At 35.0% G+C, this 27,874-nt stretch overlaps 2 protein-coding genes across 3 annotated transcripts in view; both read right to left on the bottom strand.

The window, feature by feature from the left end:
• Positions 1–9,871, bottom strand: part of LOC127843594 (lipoxygenase homology domain-containing protein 1-like) — a 220,772-nt gene extending 210,901 nt beyond the window's left edge. For both annotated transcript variants that reach the window (XM_052373278.1, XM_052373283.1), the window contains exons 1-7: positions 9,684–9,871; positions 8,826–9,012; positions 5,932–6,060; positions 4,057–4,208; positions 3,543–3,665; positions 2,314–2,487; positions 245–410 (exon numbers count right to left, since the gene is read on the bottom strand). In XM_052373278.1, coding sequence (XP_052229238.1) covers positions 245–410; positions 2,314–2,487; positions 3,543–3,665; positions 4,057–4,208; positions 5,932–6,060; positions 8,826–8,991 — 910 coding nt within the window. In that variant the 5' untranslated portion in view covers positions 8,992–9,012; positions 9,684–9,871. The remainder of the gene's footprint in view (positions 1–244; positions 411–2,313; positions 2,488–3,542; positions 3,666–4,056; positions 4,209–5,931; positions 6,061–8,825; positions 9,013–9,683) is intronic.
• A 9,237-nt stretch (positions 9,872–19,108) lies between these two features.
• Positions 19,109–25,231, bottom strand: LOC127844008 (uncharacterized). Its single transcript, XM_052373976.1, has 2 exons — positions 24,968–25,231; positions 19,109–22,414 (listed from the first exon to the last, which is right to left on the bottom strand). Exon 2 carries the CDS (start codon positions 22,359–22,361, stop codon positions 21,162–21,164), a length of 1,200 nt encoding a protein of 399 aa, XP_052229936.1. The 5' UTR covers positions 22,362–22,414; positions 24,968–25,231; the 3' UTR covers positions 19,109–21,161.
• Between the last annotated feature and the right edge of the window lie 2,643 nt (positions 25,232–27,874).

Here is a 27,874-nt window from a genome sequence, read left to right as displayed (position 1 = left end):
CATTATTACAAATGAATGCAATAATAGGATATGAAGGATATTAAAAAACTTATTCCTTTAATTTAAACTGGAAGAAAGTTTGCTTTTAAGAGCATAAACATTCAATATTAAAGTAAAGATAGGTCTAGTTTACATTCATTTTTCAGGATGAATAAATATCAATGTCAAATTAAAACCATAGTCTTGCATGTGTACCGAATTACCTGTCAACCAGCAATATAAAATATTGCGAATTTTTGTTTACCTGTTTTTGAGCCCAAATGTGGGAAGAACTCGCGCTTTGAGTGCCCATCTGTGTGATGTAAGGACAGCCATGTGTTGCACATGAAATACCAGCTCTTCTTTCGCTTCGTGTTCATGATTTCTACTTCCTGCACAAACCAGCCATCTTCCTTCTTGATGCCATCATGCTGAACAAAAAGAAAAACAGAAAAGCTACAACTCTCAGACAATCAGACACACAGCAACAGAAAAGGTCGTCTTTAGCTTTAACAGCTTACAGTGAAAATCTCGACTCCATTTCTTGGGATGAACTAGTACTTGGTGCCTAAGTTAGATATAGAGAAGACTCACTAAGGCTGTGCGAACTCAAGAAAACTTACTTGTAGGGCACATAAACATCCTATTATATAAAACCATTGCTAAATATAATGGGTAACAGGAGATGTGTTTGTCAGAAACACAATGCCCCCTACTGCGCTGCTTTGAAGCCATATAATTGATCTTTGACCTTGAAGGATGACCATGACCTCTCACCACTCAAAATCTGCAGCTCCATGAGATACACATACATGCCAAATATCAACTTGCTATCTTCAATATTGCAAAAGTTATGGGCAATGTTAAAGGGACAGACAGACAGACTGACAGACAAACGAACTGATGAATAGTTCAATTGCTATGTGCTACCCTACCTAGGGCATAACAAAAAGTTTAATAGCATGGTGAAAATAGAATAGTGAAAGTTCAATGCTACAGGAGGCTTGTAGTATTTTTATTACATCATTAATCATTTTGGCACAGTAGTAAAAAATAAATTTGCTTTTCGGTGAAATATGTGGGTTAGTTTCATGCAATTTATGTAAGATATTTCAAACAATCAATTTATGTAAATTATTGTAAATGGTGGGGACATTATTTTAAGCACTCGATTAGGTCCGTCAGTACTCAATACTAAAGAAATGATGGAGTAAGAAACAATTCTATCCAAATCCTTATTTGTTTCTCAGAGCAAAAAAAGCACACACAAGAAACACATAAACTCAAAGGATGTGAAAAGAAAAGAAAATCAAGGTGTCAATAATATGTGGTATTAAATTTTTCACTTGTTCTCTGAAAGGTTAATGAATTAAAACATTAATTCCATCCATGTTTTTATGGATAAAAATTTGTTTTACATACAGTAACTATACCCATAATTTTTCATAACTGCTCTATAAAAAAATAGCTAAAAACTGGAAAACCACTTTGACTACTTTGAATGTGCAGCATTCTAGGATTTTTAAAATACTTTTTTTTCACAGATCTGCAGTTAGATTAGTAATAATAATACTAATACAAATACTAATACTTATAATACTGATATTTGTACTAAGAATAATCTCTGAGGTCAACTATAAAAATATTAAAGTATGAGATGTTCCAATAAAACTTGAATTTAAAATGCTTTCCTTTCATTAAATCTTTTGTTTTGTTCCCCCTGTCAAAAACATCTACATTGTATGTGAACAAGTCACTGCCCAGCCAAGAAACATCTACATTGTATGTCAACAAGTCACTGCCCAGCCAAGAAACATCTACATTGTATGTGAACAAGTCACTGCCCAGCCAAGAAACATCTACATTGTATGTGAACAAGTCACTGCCCAGCCAAGAAACATCTACATTGTATGTGAACAAGTCACTGCCCAGCCAAGAAACATCTACATTGTATGTGAACAAGTCACTGCCCAGCCAAGAAACATCTACATTGTATGTGAACAAGTCACTGCCCAGCCAAGAAACATCTACATTGTATGTGAACAAGTCACTGCCCAGCCAAGAAACATCTACATTGTAAGTCAACAAGTCACTGCCCAGCCAAGAAACATCTACATTGTATGTGAACAAGTCACTGCCCAGCCAAGAAACATCTACATTGTATGTGAACAAGTCACTGCCCAGCCAAGAAACATCTACATTGTAAGTCAACAAGTCACTGCCCAGCCAAGAAACATCTACATTGTATGTGAACAAGTCACTGCCCAGCCAAGAAACATCTACATTGTAAGTCAACAAGTCACTGCCCAGCCAAGAGCTTACTCTTAAGCATACCTCGAGAACTATGGATTTGATGTTGCCCAATTCAGGGCCGTGCAGTTTGAACATATGAGTGGAGCCTCGGGAAAACCGGAAGGCCACAGCTTTGTTGTACTTGACCGAACCGGCTTTCTTTGTGAGTCGATGACGCTTTATGCGATCTTTTGTCCCTTTTATGGAAATGTAAACCTGAAAAACATAAAAATACTTTTTTACCATCATTCATTTTATTGAATAATGGAATTCCAAACACAATTTTACATCATGTATAAAATTATATAATTATGAAATGAGCAATAAGAAATAAAACAAGCATTAGTACATGCCAGAAGCATAAAAAGCGTTATTAAACCATCTTTAGGTCTTTTTTATCATTTTGTTATATTGAACATGTTTCCCAATATTATTTAAAGCATTTGGCCATTAGTGTGTCATCATCTAGAAACAATGAAAACAAATAAACCATTTGACTTTCAAAAAAGATCAACTTAATTGAAGGGCAATTGCTGACGGCACAAAAAAGCAGATTTATTGATTTGGCCATGATAAAATTCCCACCAGGGACCGCAGCAACAATTCCTCTTTTGGCCAATTACCAAACATTGTTCTGCCAAAATATTTTCAACAAATATGGTAATAATTTAATTCAACCTTGGACTTAAAGGGGCCTTTTCACAGATTTTGGCATTTTTTTAACTTATTCATTAAATGCTTTATATTGATAAATGTAAACATTGGATCGTAAAAGCTCCAGTAAAAAATCAAGAAAAAAATTAAAAAAAGGAAAAGAACATAGCCCGGAGCAGGTTTCGAACCAGTGACCCCTGGAGTCCTGCCAGAGTCCTGAAGTAAAAACGCTCTAGCCTACTGAGCTATTCCGCCGAGTACACATGTTTGACGTATTTTATACCTTATATAAGCAATCTTCGTAGTTTCACAAAATTTAACGACAAAAACAGAACTCTCCAAATTATTCAATCGTTTCGCGTTGCAACGCTTTATAATTTTTAGGTTTTAAAATCGTCAAAAGATGCATATAATGGCTATATTAGAGCATGGTTAATGTTCAGTATTACTGTTTCCTCACAAATATCATAACTAAAACGAAAACTTACGAATCTGAAACAACTTTTTTCAATTTTGTCAATTTACCAAAGCGTGAAAAGATCCCTTTAAGGAGCGTTTACAGACAGACCTAAAGACCTTTACAAATGAGAACATCGTTAATGGTAAGCATCAAATACCTTTGCGTCTGTGGCAGCATTAGGCTTATCAGCAGTAATGACCCAGACTTTGTACACGACAGGCCCATCAGATTTACTGGAGCCTGACCTGTTGCTGAGCGCACTTGCAGGTCGACCATGCTTCTGTAAGAATAGCAGAGATATAGAGGAGATTTGTTATTGTCAATGTAAGATCGTTTGTTATTTCACGAGTGATCATAGAAAATATATTTTCACAAGTGGCGCACACTTCACACTTATTGCTTACTCTCTCTAAAATTGTGCACATTACTCCTACAAATAGCACACTCTTTTGCAAATATGTTGACACCGAAACTGTCAAACAGTGTGTGATACAGGGCAAAAGAAAACAAAACACTATTTTACATAGAAGCTGGGGTCATCCCTTGACAAAGGCATTTCATTGAATTGATGATTTAAACCAGTATAAAGGCTCGCTTAACCCTAACTTATTCTCAAAACTTAATTTTTACACAAACAATTTGTGGCAAACATCTCCCAAACCAGTTCCTACCCTGCTGGCCTGTATAGATCCAAAGCGTCTCTCCCAGTACTCATTGAGGTGGTGGTCCCCAAGGGCATCATACGGAGGGATGGGGGTGCTCTTGCCTCGCTGGACCTCCGGGTAGCCAAAATTCTTCTTCACAAAGTTTTCTCGCTGACGGGCTGGAGATATAATGGCATAGACATAATAAACATGATCACATAAATCACAGATCATATGATTAAATTAATGTTGTGATGATGAAGTGGATATAATGTCTGCCCAGCAATAAAGAGGTCTGGGATTTATTTCTTGCTCTTTAAGCAATCTCTTCAGACACTATATTTTGTGTGTGTGGGGGAGGGCGGAAGATTAAAAAAGACTAAAAATTCAGGCAACTTGTTAATAAAAAAGTCTCACATTATTGAAAGCAGGTCAAAATCCCTTTCCATCAGCAAAAAGGCAAAAAACAATAATGTAATACTGTAATCACACAGGCATATGGATGTTTCCTTCAGCATTTAATTCACAACTTAAAAGAATATTGATGAGTATTCAATATCACAACTTACAGACAGATGTATGTGTCCTAGAGTATTGGATCTCACAACTTACTGACAAATGGATGTAACTTTGAGTATTGGATCTCACAACTTACTGACAAATGGATGTAACTTTGAGTATTGGATCTCACAACTTACAGACAGATGTATGTGTCTTTGAGAATTGGATCTCACAACTAACAGACATATGGATGTGTCCTTGGGTATTCACTCTCACAACTTACAGACTTATGAATGTGTCCTTGGGTATTAGATCTCACAACTTACAGACATATGGATGTGTCCTTGGGTATTCACTCTCACAACTTACAGACATATGGATGTGTCCTTGGGTATTCACTCTCACAACTTACAGACACATGGGTGTGTTCTTGGATATTCACTCTCACAACTTACAGACACATGGATGTGTCCATGGGTATTGGATCTCACAACTTTCAGACATATGGATGTGTCCTTGGGTATTCACTCTCACAACTTACAGGCATATGGATGTGTCCTTGGGTATTCACTCTCACAACTTACAGACATATGGATGTGTCCTTGGGTATTCACTCTCACAACTTACAGACATATGGATGTGTCCTTGGGTATTCACTCTCACAACTTACAGACATATGGATGTGTCCTTGTGTATTCACTCTCACAACTTACAGACATATGGATGTGTCCTTGGGTATTCACTCTCACAACTTACAGACATATGGATGTGTCCTTGGGTATTCACTCTCACAACTTACAGGCATATGGATGTGTCCTTGGGTATTCACTCTCACAACTTACAGACATATGGATGTGTCCTTGGGTATTCACTCTCACAACTTACAGACATATGGATGTGTCCTTGGGTATTCACTCTCACAACTTACAGACATATGGATGTGTCCTTGTGTATTCACTCTCACAACTTACAGACATATGGATGTGTCCTTGGGTATTCACTCTCACAACTTACAGACATATGGATGTGTCCTTGGGTATTCACTCTCACAACTTACAGGCATATGGATGTGTCCTTGGGTATTCACTCTCACAACTTACAGACATATGGATGTGTCCTTGGGTATTCACTCTCACAACTTACAGACATATGGATGTATCCTTGGGTATTCACTCTCACAACTTACAGACATATGGATGTGTCCTTGGGTATTCACTCTCACAACTTACAGACATATGGATGTGTCCTTGGGTATTCACTCTCACAACTTACAGACATATGGATGTGTGCTTGGGTATTCACTCTCACAACTTACAGACATATGGATGTGTCCTTGGGTATTCACTCTCACAACTTACAGACATATGGATGTGTCCTTGGGTATTCACTCTCACAACTTACAGGCATATGGATGTGTCCTTGGGTATTCATCATTCACATAGTAGCTCCGTGCTCTAGGTGGGGTGCGACTTTCAACGTAGTTGTTGGATCGCCAGGGATCAGACGGTGCTACAATTCTTCTTTGAGGGGCTGAAAGCAAGAGAAATAAATGATTATCATTATGGTATACCCTTAAAAGTATTATGCTAAGCTTAGGGAGAAATGACTTCTCCCAAAAATTGGAGTCTAGCTTGATCCCTGTAACCATGTATACTGGTAGAAGAAAATGGATTCACCCAACAGCATTTGATACAGTGTTGTCCTATTAAGGAAGCAGAATGTTTCCTGTTTTTACATTTTTGTTGTATATCATTTAAGGCAAGAGTTAGCAAAGCTGTGAAGTTGTATTTACTTTTTTGAACAGAAAAAAGAAGAGTTAATCACAAGAAAATTATTGAACATTGATTAATTGCATTTATTTCAATACAGTTATAATTTTGGAAGCCTTAATTGTTTAATAATTTTCGTATCTAATTTTCTGACATAATTTTTTTTTTATCATTTTGAAGTTTCCCCAAAAACTTAAGAGTTATTACGTTATGCTAAAAAGCAGAGCTCCAGATAACTTTTCTGAGTAATTGGGTAAATACCCACTACTTTTGAGTTCAATTGGGTATTTTCATTATCAATTGGGTACAAAAAGAGTCGGTACCCACTACTTAAATTGACAATTGGGTATTTTTGTATTAAAATTGGGTATTTTCATTATCTTAAATTCTCAAATGCTTACCAGAATGAGCTTGTTGAAGTTCCGCTCTGAATTGATTAGTTTCAGAGTTATGTTGGAATTATGTAGATGTATCCATAATATACAGTCTTGATTTTAAAAAAAGGTTTGACCCTTTTTTCCACTAGTTTTCTAACAATGTAAGCACTTTCAGCGCTTGCCTTCGACACAATTTCGTCAAAAATTAGTTGCACTATACTTTCCGCTTCTGATTTTGTGTTGCTCGCGGTTAAATAACTTAAAATTGAGTTTTTTGTGCCTGGGATACAATATTTCCATTTTTACAGCCTCTCGGTTTCAACATTTTCACAACAATAACACAAAGTTACATAGACGCTTTCTTCCGTACATATTATTGTGCTGAAGGTTATACTGAAAGCGCTTGGATGCAGTGGAACAATGCGGGTATTTTGGACCCAGGTATTTCTGGGACAGATTTACTCGTTACGCAGAGGAAAAATACGATATGCGTAATCAACAATTTTAATTGGGTTTCAGTACGCAGAGTTTTATTTTTCTATGCGTAATCAGCAATTTTACACTGGGTATATATACGCAAATTCGCACCTTATCTGTAGCTCTGAAAAAGGCTGGTATATCATGTACAACTAAAAAGTTGCATATTAAAACCAAAGTGGTGAGTGATATCTTGCAAAATCCTGTGTCCATTAACACTAAAAAATGAGTTTTTTAAACGTAACACTTGTTTAACTGAAGCCGTAATTGAGAGCATCAATTGTCTAAATCTGGACTATGAGCCTAAGGTTCAGTAGAATAACCTGTCTTTGACTGAACCAGGTTTGCGCCAGTAGACTCGACTCTATGAAACATTGCTATAATCAACATCTGACAACTATGCACTGGACTCAATATTTGATGCATCAGTGATTTTTTTTGCTTTTTTTTCTTACAGCCTGTGCCTTTTGGATTGGGAAAATTAGCGCGATAAACCATGAAATTGGGAAAAATAGCGCGATAAACCATGAAATTGGGAAACATTATAAATATGATTATAAGAACAGAATTAAAATTATTAAAGTATGTTTGACAGCATTTTTATATTATAAAGCACTAATTTAATGTGTTCTTACAATGAAGACAATGTTAAGTTAATATCCTTCCACATTCATATTGAACTTGCAATAATCTATAGAGATTCTTAAATATACCATTTAATCATAACCTCTTTAATAGTAAGAATTTAATTCAGTATTCTTTTAAATTAAATATCATATGGTGAAAACATTAACACATATTTATAAAAAAAAAAACGCTTTAGTGGTCTTGCTTTGTTAATGATGTATTATATGGAGTTAAAATAATTTATTTCATTTCTTTACCTTTCAACATCTTGCACTTCAATGCTATTTCAGTAAACTGTAAAGCGTGACAAACATAATAAAGCAGAATATGCATATGAATCTGATTTTACACAGATCCACTAACATATAAATCATATCATGTTTGTCTCTTTCCATTTTCGAACGATACTCATCTTAAATGCATTAACTTTGTGAGTAACGGTAAACTAACTCCAATTTCCCAACACTGATTTCCGTGATGCACATTCACTGTGAAGATTTGTAATAAATATTTGTTGTTTTTATCTCAAACGTTATATTTTGCGTTAATTGACACACGCATTAAATTATTCCGTAATAACCATATGATATCCGTTGTTAATTTAAATGTTATTTATCATTTTCGCCGCGCATCGCAAATTCCTCGTCTGCTTGCCGCCATCTTGGGCGTGTGTAAAAACAGGCGTTTACAATCGGGATACATCGACTATCGTCGGTATCCTCCGCAATATAGAGAGAGATGTGTAAAGCAAAGTAAAATCGTATTCGGCTAAATAAACGAAAAATACGTAAGTCAGTTGTTTTTCGGCGACGACTCGGCAACTCGATTGGCACTCGTTCGAAATTATTGCTAAATTACATTGTAATCTTATTGGCTCTATTGGGAAAATTTTGTCTTTTTTTGGGAAATTTTAATCCAATTTTTGGGAAAAAACGTCATTTTTTGCAATTGGGAAGCAGCCAAATATCGGCTGTAATTTCTGGCAAAAAAATCACTGTGCATAATCCCCAATTTTAAAAGGAAAGTCTTTATTAAGACGATTTACCTGAATAAGGCCGAGCAACTTTGACTTGTCCATCAAGTGCATACGGAGGTTTGGGCTGTATTGGTTTCTGTGGAGGTATTGGTCGGGCAATCTGACTTGACATGGGCTGAATGGGAATGTCCAGGCAGCGTCTCACAGCCTCGCTGTTGGTGGCTGGCATCCACATGGTTTTGGTATACCAATGAAACTGAAACATTTGAAGTGTAATTTCGTTTATTTGGTAGGAACCAGATGCCTGTTTAGCTCAGTTGGTAAGGAACCCAGGCTGCTTTTGTTCAGGCAGGTTTTGGTTCAAGCCATCCTCCAAGCTCAGTTTTTCAATGACATTTGCATGTGCCTCTATGTTAAAGTTAAATTTACTATTTACCAGCACAGGACTTTCTTTGAGTTGTAATCACTTTCCTTTCTTTCCAATAAGACATTATATCAATGACATTTATGGACAGACCATTTTAAGAAAAATATTTACCTAAGCATCAATAGTAATGTTGAAAAGGTAATGTTTTAAATTTAAGAAAATGTTAAATTATTGCAAAACAAGCTGATTATCAAAATAGACTTGTCATTGAAAAAATAATATTACAACAATCATCATCATCATGCTGACTATGGACAATTAACACATGTATGAACTTATTTGTCAAGTTATCATCAATTTCTGCTAACAGTTACAATGACATATGATAATGTTGACATGTTGCCATATTTATACTTTAGCTGATTTCAGGTTTCTAATAAATAAAATACATAACCTAGATGACAAATCTATATACACAAATATAGCATGACAATCAATCTTCTTGACAACAGATTAAAAAAACATCAGATCAACAGAAAAAAATCATTTTTAAATCATACCAATCAAATAAATCACTCCAATATCAATGATATAAATCCATGCAGTTTTACATTCAAATGTTTAATTGCTCTTTAAGTCTGTTGCAATTAGCAAGTCTTTATTAGGATTTTCGAAGACACTAATTCATCGAAATACCTCTGTTTTTATCGATTAACCGGTAAACAGTATATTTCAACGGTGTAATTTTTTAAATAAAACATGTACAAGCTTGATGGTCACGTGTGAAAATTTGTGCAATATTTATTCATGGTAAAAATTGTTTATACCTGTTGTCAACACCTGTGCGCAGGCGCAGTCAATTAATGCAACTAATTCACGCCAAATACTACACCGCACTATGGGTTATAATACACTATGGTAAAATGGCTGAGCGAAAAATCCTACTTGTGTTTTAATACATAAGAGGAGTACATCAATTTTATATAAACCAAAAATATAAAATATAATAAAATTATATGATAAACAGATGCCCGTACATAAAGTGGAAATTTTCCAAGAATCATTTGAAGTACCGGTAATCATAAAAGAAAATTAATTTCTTTCCAATCCAATCAGATATTATTTATTTATTAATTAATTAATTAATTAATTTATTTATTTATTTATTTATTTATTTATTTATTTATTTATTTATTTATTTATTTATTTATTTATTTATTTATTTATTTATTTAATTATTTATTTATTTATTTATTTATTTATTTTTTTACACTAAGACATTATTCAAAGCGTCCAATTTGTCCATGTGTAATCGGAGCGGCTTACTATTGTAGGCTAAATGTCATGAAAGAGGCATTATTTTCGCAACTTGTTTGTAATGAGTACAAAACAACTACGAATAATTGGATGGTTCCATATGACACATAGATAAAAGTGCGTGCATTGTTTTGCGTCACGAATGTTAAACTTCATATTAGCGATTCGTTAGTTTTCACAAATAATACAACATAACGCATAACGTTTGTAGCGCATACAATATGTTCATATGATGATTACCAGTATTCATAGGCAAACACGCATACAATGTTCATATGATGATTACCAGTATTCATAGGCAAACACGCATACAATGTTCATATGATGATTACCAATATTCATAGGCAAACACGCATACAATGTTCATATGATGATAACCAGTATTCATAGGCAAACGTACAGCGGGAGTCTATGTCGTTTGTGTGATTTCCCCCACTCATGTATAATGTACTCTTATTTATTTATTTTTAAATCTGTTACACAAATTAAAAAAAGTTATTTCGATAATCTTTGAACAAGTCATTTAAATACAAGTTATTCAATTCTTAATGCTGCATTTGTTTTGATATTTTTGATGCGCTATTGCGCTTTGTCATACAGTTCGGCAGTTATAAACTATGTATGAAGTAAGCGCATTTCTATATACAAACATTTCTCGCCTCATGCTGTAGCTGAGATTTCAAATTGTTTAGATTTTGTATTTAGTTGTTGCTGCTTTTCTGTCAGTACAATTTAAATAAATCATGATAAAATGATGTTTTATTTCAGAAATATAAAAACTACCATAAATTTCATAAGCACATTTTGCATACATTTACACTAAAACCCTTTTGGAACACTTATACAATGCATTAAAACAAAACAAAATGTCTGGACTCATATCTTGAAATTTATTATATAAGTCAAACTTTTGTGAAAATTACCAACAAAATACTCGGCTAATAGGACACCTGTAAATGAGTGTGCAATTAAATTCAACTTGTTCGCCAGTCAAGCAACAAACTTATCGAGGTAACCGGTGCATTCAATGAACATCAAATACACAGACGAACATCCCCAACTGCACCACAGTCCCCCATCTCACCACGAAATTAGAGTGGCGCGAGCAAATGAACATTGACGCCGACTATGCTTGAAGAAAGGTACTCGAAGGAAACATGTAAAAGTGTTTACACAGATTGGGCAGTAACAGGGGGAAAGTTGGAGCTGACAAGAAGAAACCAGACGGACAGGCACCAACTGTGCATGCTACAGAGCGGAGCTGGAAGCCTTGATCCATGCTGCAAACACCATCAGCAACAAAGTAGACCAAGACTCCTAATTTTTCTTCCTTACAATGCTTGGTCAGGTATGGAAGCACAAACGACCAACACACTTTCTCCCCTGGCAGCTAAACATTGAGTGCCTTGGTTTGTACAACAGTGTATCCCCTCTCCCTACGTGACCATGATGAGACAAACAGAATTGTAAAAACAGGAGCAGAGGAGGACAAAGCAAATTACAAGCAGAGTCGGCCTTAAGGAAATGAAAACCATCGTCGAGTAAACGTTCAGAACTAAAAGCCACATAATTTCTGACACTACCTGTTCAGGCTAGAAAATGTGACCATGTACCAACTGCCGATGGACTTTTACTTATTGCTTCTCTTTTAAGAATTAAAATTGCGAAACAAAGCTGATGAATTATTTGCAATTTTTCAAATAGTAGGTATCTCAAAGGACAGTCGTGATGGTTCCCATGTGTGGGATTGTTTGTGCTATTCTGCACATTGTTTAAACAGAAGAAGCGATACACATTTGGAGCACGTTGCATGGAATATATGCTTTGAGTTCGCGTCACAGGCTTATGTGTTAGAACATACCCTCAACAGCAATACATTTCTTTTTTTCCATGAAGATCAATAAAGAAAGGTACATGTGTGTAGCAGATATTGAGCAAAAGACAAACAAAGGACAAGAAATTATAGGGTAAACATGTTAATCTTTATTTACTCGCTTGATTTTGGGAAGTGAAAGGATCATGGCCTTTTCTTTAGTATCAATTATCTTAATATATGGAGGGGAGGCATCAAATAAACTACCTTGAAGTGACCTGAGATGACCGATTTAGTGTTCACACTGTCGCAATGCTCGTAAAATGTGAGTATGTTTTATGGATTTTTGTCAGCGTGTAGATTAGATATCAAGCGGACACAAATATGTTGTCGCATATCCACCTCATGAAATGTGTGTGTTTTTTAGTGCACGTATATTCAAACCACACAAAAGTGTTCGTAGATAAAGGTTATACTACAGAAAATCACATAATATGTGTCATCAAAAGGCTTATAATGAGTTTATTTATTCACCATCGAAATACATGGTATATTATTATTTGATTAAAACGCAGTTTTCTTTCTGCACATTCAAATCTTATTTTCAGACCTGCGTCAAGCGAAAATGGGTCTTAAGGCATTTCGTACAGCATAGCTCAAGCCCAGCCTGCGCAATGACCTGCAAATAACGCCAGCAGACCAGAATTAATACATTCGTAATATATTATTGGCTGACTTGAGCATAATCCACCGGAACCTTGGCAACATCACCGCGTCTTTGTAGTATGTGAAGTAAAACTGAACAGTGTAGGGAAGTGAGGAAAACTATCTATATGTAATTACAAATCATAGGCACATACTTTGCCCCAGTTACAATTACGCATTACCATTAAATTCCATCCTCAAGACTTTCAGGGTCAGAGCTGGGCCAGTTAATCGTCGGTGGAAGACGGAATAAACTACAAATAAACGCCTTAAATTGATAACTCAGTATTGCTTTCAAGATATCAAATAGCACGACATTTAGGGAAATAAATAAATGACAACTTAAACGTAAATGTCATTTGTCTTTTATTATGAGACAAAACTAATGAAATAGAATGCGTCCATGATTATGGAAGGCAAATCGTTTAAATGTCTAGTCACACATGTGTGATGTACGCGGTCAGTCTGTCTGAAAATCTTTCCTGAAAGCCAGAGTAGGCGACCGACTTTTGCCAGTTTGCTACAAATAACACACAGTGACTTCAATTTTAGCTCGGAAAGTATCGTAGAATGATGTTCCATTTACAATACTCATTGAGATTTTAAAGACCCGCGTCATGCGAAAAATATATGCTGCCAGCGTAGCTCCAGCCAAGCCTGCGAATTCGCTCAGTCTTGTTAGGTTATGCATATTGAGGAGGATACTCGGGAGATACCACGAAACTTTGTGGGCTTTGTTTTACAGCGGAAAGCGCTGCCCCTGGACAGACTGCTGGCCGCATATGCCATAACCGGATCAATATACCGGTTTAGTATAGGTTTGCAACCAGTATATATATATATATATATATATAGCATTCAAACAAGTAACTATCAAGTATTTTAACCGGATAAGATATTGCAAGCCCACCAGATAATTATGACAACGTTATAGCAATCAAAGACTGTGTCTTTGCAAACAGATTAAAACAGTGGCATTGTAAAAATTTACGGGAAATGACAGAGCAAAACGATACTGTTAGTTGCATCGCCACCATATACAGAAGTGACACAGTAACCGAATACATTAATTCAAATCGCTACTATATATGGGAACCTATTGTAACCATATATGGGAATGGGCGTTGCAACTACATACCTTTAAGGGACCTTTTTACAGATTTTGGCATTATTGAAGTTTGTCATTAAATGCTTTATATTGGTGAATTTAAACATTGGACCTAAAAATCTCCAGTAAAAACACACAAGAATACAATTTAAAAAAAAGAAAAAAAAGTAATCTTCAACTGGGCTCGAACCACTAACCCCTGGAGTCACGGAGTAAAATGTCTCCCGTTAAGACCATTCGGCCATCCGTGCTCATGCTATAAGGAGATGTATTTTTTAATTTATATCAGTAATCCTCGTAGTTTCACAAAATATAACGACAAAAACAGAACGTTCCAAATTATTAAATCGTTTCACTTTGCAACGCTTTATAAGTTACAGGTTTTCAAATCGTCAAAATATGCATATAAGATATGATAATCTTTAATTATAGTGACATGTGTTTGCGTACAAGGTATTAACAGACATATATACAATGCATAAAATAACACCCGGCCTAATAGGCCTATAAGTCACCTTAACAACAGTGTAACATATAACGTGATCATAATTATACAAATGGACAATACAATATTTGAGCAACATACTGAGTTCAATTAATAAATTATAAATAATAAATTCATGTTTATCCAAGTTAGATCAATATAAGAATAATTTCAGTAGTAGAAAAATTATCCAATTTAGAAGGCATGAAAAATATGTAATACGTAGTTGATACTTAGAAGTTCATTAACATAATTATATTATTTAAAAATGTAAACTGACACAACAGCATACAACAGATATTTTTACTTGTATAACATGCTGCTTCTGATATAAAAAGCATTAACAACACATTTCGCACACTTTCTAGGATGACATTTAACCAAGAGAATTAATTTATCTTTATTTGATTGACATGTAGTATATTCTTCAGGGTTCAAAATATTCCAAATATAACTGATCTTGTGTTTTCATAATTTATACTTTATTAGGCAAATCGGCATAATCCATGCCTTTGACCATTTACAAATACAGTATTACAAAGAGATGGTCATAGCAACACAACATGTAAAGTTTAAAGTGCATGATATCAAAATATTCATGTACAAATACATATCGAAAAACAAAACAACTACATGAATACCTCTGACCAAACATATTTATACAGCTTCAGAAGCAATACATTCAAGGATTTGGGAACGTTGTTTCATAGAAAAATATACACATTTTGCTAGGCGTCTTAAAACTCCTGTTTGAATAGAGGTCATAAGCTTTATAAATTTATTCATTGTATTAAAAGCAGTTGGTATATTATATTTTAGTCTCAAATCTTAATACAAGGGACAACAAAGTACACAGTGGAATTCCGATTCAACTACATTAAAGTCACACAGTTTACAAAGTTTTCTTACTCTATCAACATTATTGAATCTACCAGTTTCGATCTCAAGCTGGTGGGAACACAGTCTCAGTTTTGTTAATGCGATTCTATAATTATCATGGTCTACTGCATCTAGATATTTTTCATATTTGAAAACAGTTTTAAATTTGTTAAAATAGTATAATTTGCTTTGTGAGCTAACAATGTCGCACCAAGTCTGTATATATTGATCACGGATTCTTTGTTTTAACATGTGTACATAGTTACAGTTATCATCGAACATTGACCATAGGTATCCATATCCAAGGTTATCTAATAAATTATTCATGGCCTTGCCCCAGCTATTTTTTACATTCAATGAGTTGTAACTTACGTCATGTATGTTTTCTTGAAATATTTTGCTTGGAAGAGACTCAGAATTTTTCATAATTTTACACCAATACTTTAAAGCCCTTTCCTTACTGATGACCGAGAAAGGAAATCTGCCTAATTCGTCAAGGACTGCAACTGTGGATGTTTGGGGACGAACGCCAAGGATATGTTTACAAAATTTAACTTGGAGTTTGTCTACTTCCTTAAAGTCATATACGCCCCATATCTCGCTACCATATAGAAAAATCGGCGCAACTTTGGAGTCAAACAGTAGCAACTTGGTTATAATATCAAATGATACTCCAGTAAACACTGATAAAAGACCATTAAATGCTTTGAGTGCCTGTTTTTTCCTACATTTATTTTAAGGCACCATGACGCAGAAAATCTACTTATACAGTCAAGTTGAGTCTTGAGATTTTTTGGATCTGTTGTAAATAATGCAATGTCATCAGCAAATAAGAGTATATATAGTGACATTTTTTCAATATCATTTACAGACTAATAAGTAAAGTTCATAAAGAGCACATTCAACAAGAAAATGAGTTTCATCTTCGACCTGTCCACTATTACACAACCTACACCGTCTTTGCTCGGGGGCTTCACCCACATACCTTCCGGTCTCGACCCTAAGTGGCAGAATTCCGGTTCTGAATTGCGCAAATAAAGCGCGTTCATTTCTTTTTAAGTTCAGTGTAAGATATTCTTCACAGACAAATTCAGTTTTGAAGGTTTCATATGTGTCTTGTTCTGAGAAAATTGGGCTTAAGTCATGTGCGTAAAGTGTCGTCCCAGACTAGTCTGTGCAGTCCGCACAGGCTAATCAGGGACGACATTTTCCACCTAAACTTGATTTGCGGTAAGGAGGGACTTCCTTGAAACTAAAAATACCATTAAAGCGGAAAGTGTCGTCCCTGATTAGCCTGTGCGGACTGCACAGGCTAATCTGGGACGACACTTTACGCACATTAATTAAGCGCAGTTTTCTCAGAACAAGACACATATTTTCTTAACATTGAAACATGTTCATAGTCTCTAGACCAAATTATTGAATTAAACTGAGTCATGCTTTCTTTAGCTAAATCCATTGGAATGGGGCGTTCACGGTTATCCGTAAGGTTAAGTCTAGCCATTACCGTTTTAAAATCACTGCACCAGTTAATGTAATTTGATGAACTGTAATCCCTATCAAATGCTTGTTTGGTTAATCTATTTTCGTCAAGTTTTACAAGTCTATTCCAAAACCTCACCATTGCAAGCCATCTACGGTAAATGCTCGGTAACCATCCAATTTCACCCAGTAACGCTAATATAGGCGTAAATCTATGTACACCTTAAAGTACCGTATTGCCCGGTGCACAGATAGTTAGCGTATGGCTATGATATTAATAAGGTATCCAACTGAAAATCACCCGAAAACGGGGTGCATCGCTTTGAACAGCCATTCCTCTATTGTGCAACGATTTTCACGGTCTTGGTCTTATTCAACGCAGAAATGAATTTTCTTTCTAGAAATGTATATATCTTGTTATATTTCTACAAATGTTGGGTCAACTTTTAAGAAATAACACGATACACAACTCGCGTAACCTACTTGACACCGATCAGACAGAATTAATGAATGAAATCTTCAGTTGTAAAGACGCACCTTCGCATTGGACCAATGAAATCACTCGTTAAATGTCGGTTAGTTGAAATGTATGTAAACAAAGGTTTCAAACGGCGCTGGACAGTTAGTTTTGATGCATAGTGCAACGGCAAGCACGGTAAGAATGTTTTTTCATACGTGTTATTGAAGTATGGTATCGAGGTCCGTGAACTTTGCAGGGAAAATGCCCTTTACTCCGTGAAGATTTCATTCATTTAACCTGTCTGATCGATGTTAAGTAGGTCATGCGAGTTGTGTATCGTGATATTTTTTAAAAGTTGACCCAGCATTTGTGAAAAATAGTGCAAGAAATGAACATTTCCAATAAGGAAATTCATTTCTGCGTTGAATAAGACCAAGATCGTGAAAATCGTTGCACAATTGATGAAGTTATGGCTGTTCAAAGCGATGCACCCCGTTTTCGGGTGATTTTGAGTTGGATACCTTGTTATATATATATATTTAATAGTGAAATATTTTTTTTCATAAAAGTTGATTTTTCGTTATAATATGATTATTTATCAATCAAAATGATAATTTCACAAATTAATATCATAGCCACACGCTAACCACCTGTGGCCCGGTGGTGATCATTTTCTGCTGATTGGAAGTGTTTAAATCCCCAAACGGATGCACAGTAATCCGATATAGGTATCACACAAGAATTGTATAGCTTTTCATAGGTTTTAAAACCAGCTTGTTTCATACTATGAATTTTATTTATAATAGACCCGAGATCTCTTCCGGCACTTTTTGCAAGCATTTCATATTGAACAATAATCACGCTTTTCGTGCATAACTACCCCCAGATACTTATATTTGTCTGCAATAAAATGCACGACTTTAGATTTTTCTGTATTAATGAGTACCCTCCATCGTTTACACGTGTCCAGTCATGCATTTGGTTAAGCATAATCTGAAGATCGGCCTCCGAGTCGGCGATAAGGACTATATCATCGGCCTATAGTAACATGGATACAGAAGCTTCATAGATCTTGACTCCAAGGTATTTTATAATTGATATTTTAGAGCATGGTAGATGTTCAGTATTACTATTTCCTCACAAATATCATAACTAAAACAAAAATGTGCGAATCTGAAACAACTTTTTTTTTAAATTTTGTCAACTTACTAAACCGTGAAAAGGCCCCTTTAAGTGGTATGGCTACTATGTACGGGTATTTACTTTGAAAGAAGTTGGTGGCAATGCCGTTGCAGTCATATTCGGGCAGTGGCATTGCAATCATATGCGGGGTGTTACAACCCAATTATATAAATGAAGTGGCACTGCTACGAAAATTATACAGGAAGTGGCATTGCAAAAAGATAAGGGCAATCGCGATGCAACCATATACTGGAAGTACACTTCAACAAGATACGATACAATGGGAGCAGTGGTTTAATCGTAAGACGCTGGCTTAGAGATCGAGAGGTCCCTGGTTCGAATCCCGTCCTGACCACTGGAATTTTCGCGAGCAAGAAATTTATCCCACATTTGCTCCTCTCCACCCAGGTGTATAAATGGGTACTTGTGCGGGAAATAAGCCAATGTGCCGTGGCTGCATACTGCGCCGAATGTTAAGGGACGACTTATGACCCAGTGATCATGGGGTAAATGTGAAGTCGATTGAAGATCTATATCGAAATCAGACTATAAACACACCTTTACAATTTTTATTGTAATCAGGTAATATGGCATGTTGCAACCTGATATTTGTGTAGCCCAGTCAAATAATTTAATTTATTATATACCTGTTTAATGCTTTTAACAAAATACAGGTTGTTTCAATCGTTGAAATAAAAAATCCCGTATTACGCTACTCGCTGTTTCCAATTCCGTATTACCATACTAGCCGGACTACTTCGACCCATTTAATGACGTCACATTACACGCGCCGAAAATAGAAATATTTTATATTACGAAATATATTACGTAGTACATCGTGTGACGTCATTTCTGTGGCAAAACACAATAGTTTTATCTAAACTCTGTAAGGACATGTCGGACGTGGTGTTTTTTAACAGTAAACTATGTGTTAAAAACGTATTTTGAGTGTGTGTTTATCATGCATAAATGTATATTTCGATAGGAATACAATAAAATAGTGTGGTTTAAACTAAGTTTCGATAAAGACATGGAAGATAAAAGTGGAAGTGCATATCGTTTAAACATTTTTGTTATAAACATCGGATTAAAGTTGTCAACTTAGTTGTTATAAAAATTGGATTAACGATGGCATTAAGGTAAGCGTGTCGGAAACCTGTGTTTTCCCGGTTCGAATGTTTACACGTTAATTTACATAAACTGTATTCATACGCGTCTTAAATAAACTATGGCGTACCGTTTTAGTCATTGTTTTGTCAATTTTGTTAAAGTAAAAAATACATTTGTTAACTATTTTCGTTAGTTGTTGTATATAATAAAAGGAATATTACGCTAGTCAATTGTTCCAAGAGTTTGTATCACTCTCGTGGCTTGTGCTATTTCGCATCACACTCGAGGCTCCGCCTCTCGTGTGATACGTCATCACACAAGCCACTCGAGTGATACAAACTCTTGGAACAATTGACTAGCGCAATATTCCGTATGTAATGATACAAGACAAAAAGCAGATAAGGTTGCAATCATTTGAATTAAAAATTCAAGCATTTAAGAATATGTTTAAACATAACAAATATGTAGCAAATAGAAACACAATATATTAAAAGAGATGATACAGCATTGCGTCCAATGCAATTATATTTTTACCAAAACAATTATATAAAATGTTCTCGTACCGCACCCCTAAGAGATAACGATGTGCACGTGTTTCCCTTTACCAGTTAACATTTTAACATTGGAATGCTATTGGCCCTAAACCCCTTTCTTCGCGTCTACCGTAATAACTCAAAGTTTTCGCACACTGTAAGTTTTCAGAAACCCTCTATTTTTAGCAAAATATAATTATTTTTCGTGACTCTTAATTTTCGGACATACGGGATTTCGCCCATATTTAATGTCTCTTAATTTCGGACAGTTTATTTAACCGCGCTATTCTACATATTCGGTCCTGTTTTCGCTCATCTTTCGACACTTAGATCATGGATTTTTACAACCAGATTAAGGTCATAAAACCAGGCAGATGCATGCCTGAGGGCAATGGACCATTGCACCCGGTACATTCGCGTAATTGGGTAGAAAGTAATGGATTCACACAACTGCATTTGAAACAGTGTAGTCCTATTAAGGAAGAAGAATGTTTTCTGTTTTTACTTTTTTTCTATATCATTTCAGTAAGCAAAGCTATTTTTTAAGCAGAAAAAGAAGGGTTAATCACATTAAGAAAATTATTGTATATTGATTTATGCATTTATTTCAATACAATTATAATTTCCGGACACTTCAATTTTTGTCTAAAAATTTTAGGTTACCTGTTATTTTTGAATATTTTTCGTACCTAAATTTGCGGACACGAAAAAAATACTTATTTATTCGTGTCCAAAAACTTAGATTTATTACGGTACTTAAGCCCTTCTTGTTTCATTTGGATTAACTTATGTTATCGCCGTGATCAACTAATTAATTGCAGATACACAATTATTACCAATTATCACGATTTCATATATCGTGAGTATTGTGCCCCTTTAATTTCAATTTTAATTTCTTTATAAACATGTGTAAACGTTCACGCAAAACGACATTATAAGTAATTCAACAACGACCGCAGAATTCGTTATGTCTTCATACTCCCTTCTTTCAATCTCCGTACGTTAGGAACGAGTTTCACCGACCTTGACCCACGAACATTGAAAGAAAATTCAGTCTTACTCCGTTCAGCTATTTTACTCTCCATGGTGCTTCGGATTTCAGAGAGCTGCGAAAAATCAAACAGCTCTGCACTCGGCACTACCGCAGGCGCTCGTTTGTTTTTTATAAACTGAGTCTCCAAAGTAAAACTTTTAGCCCTGTCCAAACCTTCGAGGCCGATTTCTATGTTCGGGTTATGCAGGTTATCGTCTGACTGTCGGAGATTCTCGTTGGAGGACATGCTCCCATCCTTTCTCTGTCTTGACCGCATTCGTATAAATTCACTGTATCTGATTGGCTCGTTAATAAAAAACACGTGATCACCGATGCTTATTGGCTGATACACTGAAACTGGAAGCGCGCACCGGTCCTTGATGCGCGCGACTCCAATACGAGGTTTGATTTGCTCCCGATGTGGCACGCGATCTTGTCTTGAATCACAACCTTCCAAATCGTGGCTGTCGTCGTTCTTAAAAGATTCGGAGTCGATAACATGAGCGTTTGTTTTTAAAACGCCTCGTAGCTCTATTGGTTGCTTCGGTAAATGGAACACCGATTTTTCTCTTTTTAAACTCCACTTTTCATCGGTGAGTTTATCTCTAGTGAGCATACTATTTTTACTGAGTGTGTTTATATGCAACACCCTACTGTTAGCACTCGATCTCGTTTCGGGACGATCTTGCTCAATACTTTCTCGTTTCATTCGAGCTTTAAGGGCCTGTATGCCTCGTAGAAGGGAGCTGTTAGGCACGCGGCGGCCCTTTATCCTTGCCCACTGCTCATAATGATTGTGATCTACATTCAAGATGTTCGGCACCAATGGTTTTTGTCGTTCAAGCGACTGGTTTACTATAACTAACCCAGACGACACAGCCATGTTATCCGAAATACGTGCAATTGTCACTTCCGATGCAAATTTTACCTGCAGTACTTGCCCTTCGCTATTTCGCTTCGTGTGAATAATAGGAACTGTTGGCAGGCCATTTCCGACGTCGTCATTTCCGAGTCGCAGAGGAACAGCGGAAGCGAATACCGGTCGATTTTCGGACCGCTCTTGCTCGAATAATCTGCCATAATTACCATTTTGGTCAAATCGTATTGGAGGAGACGGTGAATCTGTCGCCATTGTCGAACGCTCTTTATCCGTTTATGGCCTTTGTCAACATCGCGTCATGCATTCTGAAATGTGAATGTAAAATATTTTCTTAATGTTTTTTTATTTGATAGATTCATATACAGCGTGCGTTAAATATTGATTCATAAACAGCGTGCGTACGGAGATAAGTACAAAGCCAGAACGCAACCTTAAACAAGCATTTCAATTTGCGACAAATGTTCATTAAGTGTCTTAGACTGGACACTTTGCAGTGTGCTTGGATGAAATTTACATCCATTGATAAATTGATAATTTGATACACAAATTCATTTAGATGGACTTAAATTCGAAATATCTCCACAAAAAACAACAACAACATTATATGTGATTATTAACTCGTTTCGTGCATGAGTGGGTATATAACCTCCACTTTACCAACGACAAGTACGCTGTTTGCAGACTGTCGTATGCAATCAAGATGATGATTACTCCTGTTGCTGCGAACTCGTACATTTCAGACGACAATAACTTTTGCCAAGGAAAGCCACTGTGAAAAACCTTCCACTGAGTTAAAGGGATCTTTTCAGGGTTTGGTAAATTGACAAAATTGAAAAAAGTTGTTTCAGATTCGCAAATTTTCGTTTTAGTTATGATATTTGTGAGGAAACAGTATTACTGAACATTTTCCATAGTCCATTATAGCCATTATATGTATCTTTTGACGATTTGAAGACCTAAATATTATAAAGCGTTGCAACGCGAAACGATTGAATAATTTGGAGAGTTCTGTTGTTGTCGTTTAAATTTACGAAACTACGAAAATTGCTTATTTAATGACAAACTTCAAAATATGCCAAAATCTGTGAAAAGGCCCCTTTAATGGCGTGTTTCTTTGATTTCTTTGTCCAATACAATACCATTTTGCAGGTGTTCACTCTAATAACATGTATATGGGAAATCGCGTTGCTAAAATTGAACACATGTGAAAGCTTATTATAAGTATTACATGTAAACATCGAAACCTTAATATATTATAAATATTCTTTTTAAGATCTCATATGTATAAGGTATAAGTGTGGTCTTTTTGAATTATCGAGTAGACGATCAAATGAATAAACAAATGAATGACATTGATAATTAGCAAAAGTATTAAGGATACAATAAAGTATTGAACGAAATAAGGGAGGAGAGACGATATACCCATTCACTACATTGACGACAACATGAATTAATTAACTGAAGAACGAAAGAAAAACCGAAAACATGTAAGCACGGATAGAATTACTTAAGAGTGTACAGTGGAATTGAATAAAACAAAAGTCCATCAAGTCATACTCACGATTGATTTCAATATAAAGTAAACAGTGTAACGAACAATTGATGCAATAAAGAACTTATTTTATTACTTAGCACACACGTTACATCAATAAACACGAAGCTAAATTACGTGTATGTATTGATTCTATTTTATATGCATATATTACGACTTTTAATAATGAAAACTAAGCAATGCACCAACGTGAAAACAGGCATTACAATAGAACAGAAACATAACGAGTAATTTTCTTAGAAAATAAATATAAATCAACAAAAAATTTCGCATATATTGTTTCAAATTTAATCTCGAAACTAATACGTGTGTGACAGGCGATCAGAAAATTATTGTATAGCCACATTTTACAAATCCCGAAGTTAATTATTTGTCACATGATACTAATTATTCCAAAATTAGTATAATTATCCATTTACGTTTGTCATCGACACATGCTATTTGTGGCAATTATAAGCAAACAAACTTCCTTGAGGATTAATACTGCAGCTAAACTGAAGAATATAATCAGCATAATGAACCACATGTTAGTTGTTAGATTATCCATTGTCCACATTTATTTTACACAACTTAAAATAGTTCTGCATTTATTTACAGATGTGAATCATACATATATGATTGTTACATTTGATGTCATATTTAAAATCAGTGCACAATATTTAGGCTATTTCTTTCTATTATTATTTGCATAATAATCCACAAGTAAGGTAATGCAATTATTTTCCATAAATACTAAAAGCATCATAACTGATTGCGACCCTGTCGCATAAATAATTGGTACAAATGCGAGTATTCGTTGTTTTCATTCCACTGTCATATCACATGTTAGATAGTATGTCCACTACTTATCACTGTATTATTACTTTTTCAACATCACGTTTTGATATGTTCAATGTATATTATTAGTATATGGTTAAGACAGACGATGTACTGTTTACAAAACTTAATTAATTTATGTTCTGTTCATATCACACGAGAAAGTGATATAATTTTAAATGATTTGCAAATTGCATCGTTTGGACGTCATACATTTGTGACAGGAATTCATATAAATGCTCAATTAATCACTTATTTGACCTCGTTAATTGTTTATTAAATCGAATTAAATGGGTATACAAATCAAAAGTACACTGTCCTGTCCTAATGTAACTGTGACGTCTGAATAACTATTTACAGAGCGTTTAAACGCAAACGCTTAAGGAATAACAATAGAAACACAAACAGAAGAAGAAAAAAAGTCTAAATCGATACATTGAACGTCGTTGAATAGTTTAAACATAATAATAAGAAAATAAAAAAATCTTACTTGAAATTCATCCGTAGCAATTTACCAGCGTAAGTTAACAGAATGGTATCACTCAGCCGCGCATGAGGGAACATTCTTAATTGATTATCTAATCGATGTTTAATATCGCAGTAACGTTCACAGTTGCTGTTAACCTTTCAGATGTAAAAGTCAATAAAACATAATCCCCGTACTTCGGTAACCTTAAAGTGCACTTAATCACGCATTTGCGGGAAATGAGTATGCTTATTAACAATGTCACTCCATCAAAAGATGTCTTTATCGCTGAAAAGGAATCAGTTTAACAAATCCTTTCCGATAAAAAGTACACGTCTACTTCTCATGCGGTCGATTTTACTTAGGGTATAAACTCACACTGTCATCTACTAGTTTAAAGAGAAATTTATTAAGCTGTTAACCATGCAATTTAACTAAAGTGTTACAACAACCAACAAGCAAAATAAGCGGACAGCCAATTAACCTACAACTAATAAGTAAAATTTAAAACAATCTTACCATTAAAAAGAAAACCAAACGAAACTCGTCCATATACTAACCAACTTAACAACATATAAATCTCAATAGCCAATAAGATAACCAACGGAAAAAAATAAAAATAAAAATAAAACAAATACAAGAAAAAGTCCACTAATCAGACAACCAATAAACGAACAAGTAATAACTAATAAACATAAACTTAACAACCGATAAACCGATAACCTTAAAACCAAATGACTATACACAAATATACTGAAAAACCAATATAACAACCACCAAATAAACCCACTGTTTAATTGCTTTCAGGGCAACTGACCGACTATACTATTGTCTAACCAACCAAACGAACAATCAACCTATACCAAAACAACCAAACGCGTTTTACAATCTTCTGAACAAACGCTCAATAGAAAAACAGTAATGAAAGAACCAATAAGAAATTAATGGGACAACCAACGAAGCAACCATCATAAGAACTGTGTAATTTGATTAAGTTTGTTGCGTTCTGAACATCAACAATATATATGTAAAGCATGTACGCGTTTGATCTAGATTTGTATACATCTATAAGTTAATAGACGTGTAATACTATTTTTATATTTTAAGTGTTTGTAGTCGAGTATGTGCTCCAAAGAAGGGCATTTCAATCGGATCTATGACTGCATTTATATTTTAGAGTAAACTTGTTAATGACATCTGTCGTTATTTAGATTAGTTCGACACCACAACCACTTTAAACTAGTATTGGTATGAACATAAATTTCATTTTTATTTTCAATACATTAACATTATTTACATTTAAAGTTTCTAGCTATATTTCTATAACATTTTCATCTAATGTAAACAACGTACACAATGTTCAAGTCCACAGTTCAAAGCTACGGTCTTCTTACAATATTTATAAAAAGTATAACGTGTAAGAGAATGCTAAATATTTTTGAAGAGATTTACCGGTAATTTGAAATTGCAATCTGTGTAAATACTTAATTGGATTTACTATTGGTTCGTTAACTATTTAGTATTTACCTATGGAATTACTTAAAATCTCGCTTGTGTGATTATGTTGTGATTTGAACCGCTTTAAGAAGAGCGCGTATTGATAAAAGGTAAAATTCAATGTCATCTCTCCTTCGTTTTCCATCAAACCAATATTATCTAATGGAAAATAGCAATTCATTGGAAACGCAAAACCGAAAAACTGCTGTCACAAGAGTTACGACTACTTTTATCAATCTTTTATCACATTTTCCCAAACAAGCACAACTATGACACTACCACCACTTAATCATTAACACCATCATCTCCACCCTCGCCACCACAATCGCACGTGAATGCACTTGGGAGCTATTCGAACGACGAAGATCCCAACATCCATGGATCCGTGGATAGTGGTAACGTACTGGCTTCCAAAGCAAAGGTTTGCACGTTCGACAACGAAGTACTAGTATCCTGAACCTATATAACCTACGGTATATACTGACTTCGTTGATATGAATGCGACAGTTTAAAATCAATATGCCGTTTGCGTCAGATCAATAGTTCAAGCTTTGTACTTTTAATCCAGGGTAGCCGTTGGAACTGGCATCTACTGGGTATTACGCTCTCCACCGTGGCCAAGCGAGCAAGTCATCTGCGGAAAATGACCAAATAGCTCTTCATTTGAACAAATCCCGCACGTGTCATACATTCAAAATGTTTAGTTTTAAGAAAATAAGTATTCAATAGATAAAGTGGTAAATATTGAGTGGCTCGTGTCGCATTACCGTATGATAATCTTAAATGCATACATGTAATTCTTTTTTAACACATAATTGATACATACTTGACGTTTTAAATCAACAAACATATTAACCCTTTGCACGCTGGGAAATTTGTTTTCTGCTGAATTTCTAAAATTAGAATTTTCTTTGATTTTTTTTTCAAAGAACACTATCAGAATAGCAAACAGTTTGTATCCTGATGAGACGCCACGTTCTGTGGCGATTCATCTGGATGCAAACTGTTTGCAAAAGCCTTCAAAATTCGGTTCCAGCACTGAAATAGTTAATGACCCGGGGTTTACCACGTATCTTTCTTGGACCAAAATACTAATAACGCGATGGTTGATGATTTTTTTAATTCGCACAATATTGTTTAAACAACTTTTCAATAAGCATGATTTCGTTTAGTATTTTACTATTTACGAAATCTTTCAAATTTTTTGTCTGCATGGGACTTGGTGGATTAAGGAACTTATCTACAGACCTGATATAAATTACTATTTAAATTAAAGCGCTAAAGTTGTTCGTTATTTCAAAATCTTAAACGCAACTCATTTCATTTTAAAATAACTTTTTAGTTTAAACCTTTTAATTTTAGCTCGATTGTATTGAAAGCCTCAGGCTTATTGAAACGCTCTCGAGTTCGTTTCCTGGGCCTTGCACCAGTACT

Source organism: Dreissena polymorpha, chromosome 1, assembly GCF_020536995.1.
Source record: "Dreissena polymorpha isolate Duluth1 chromosome 1, UMN_Dpol_1.0, whole genome shotgun sequence".
In the NCBI taxonomy this organism is placed as follows: domain Eukaryota; kingdom Metazoa; phylum Mollusca; class Bivalvia; order Myida; family Dreissenidae; genus Dreissena; species Dreissena polymorpha.
Note: the sequence above shows the minus strand (reverse complement) of the source record. Positions and strands in the feature narration are given on the sequence as shown.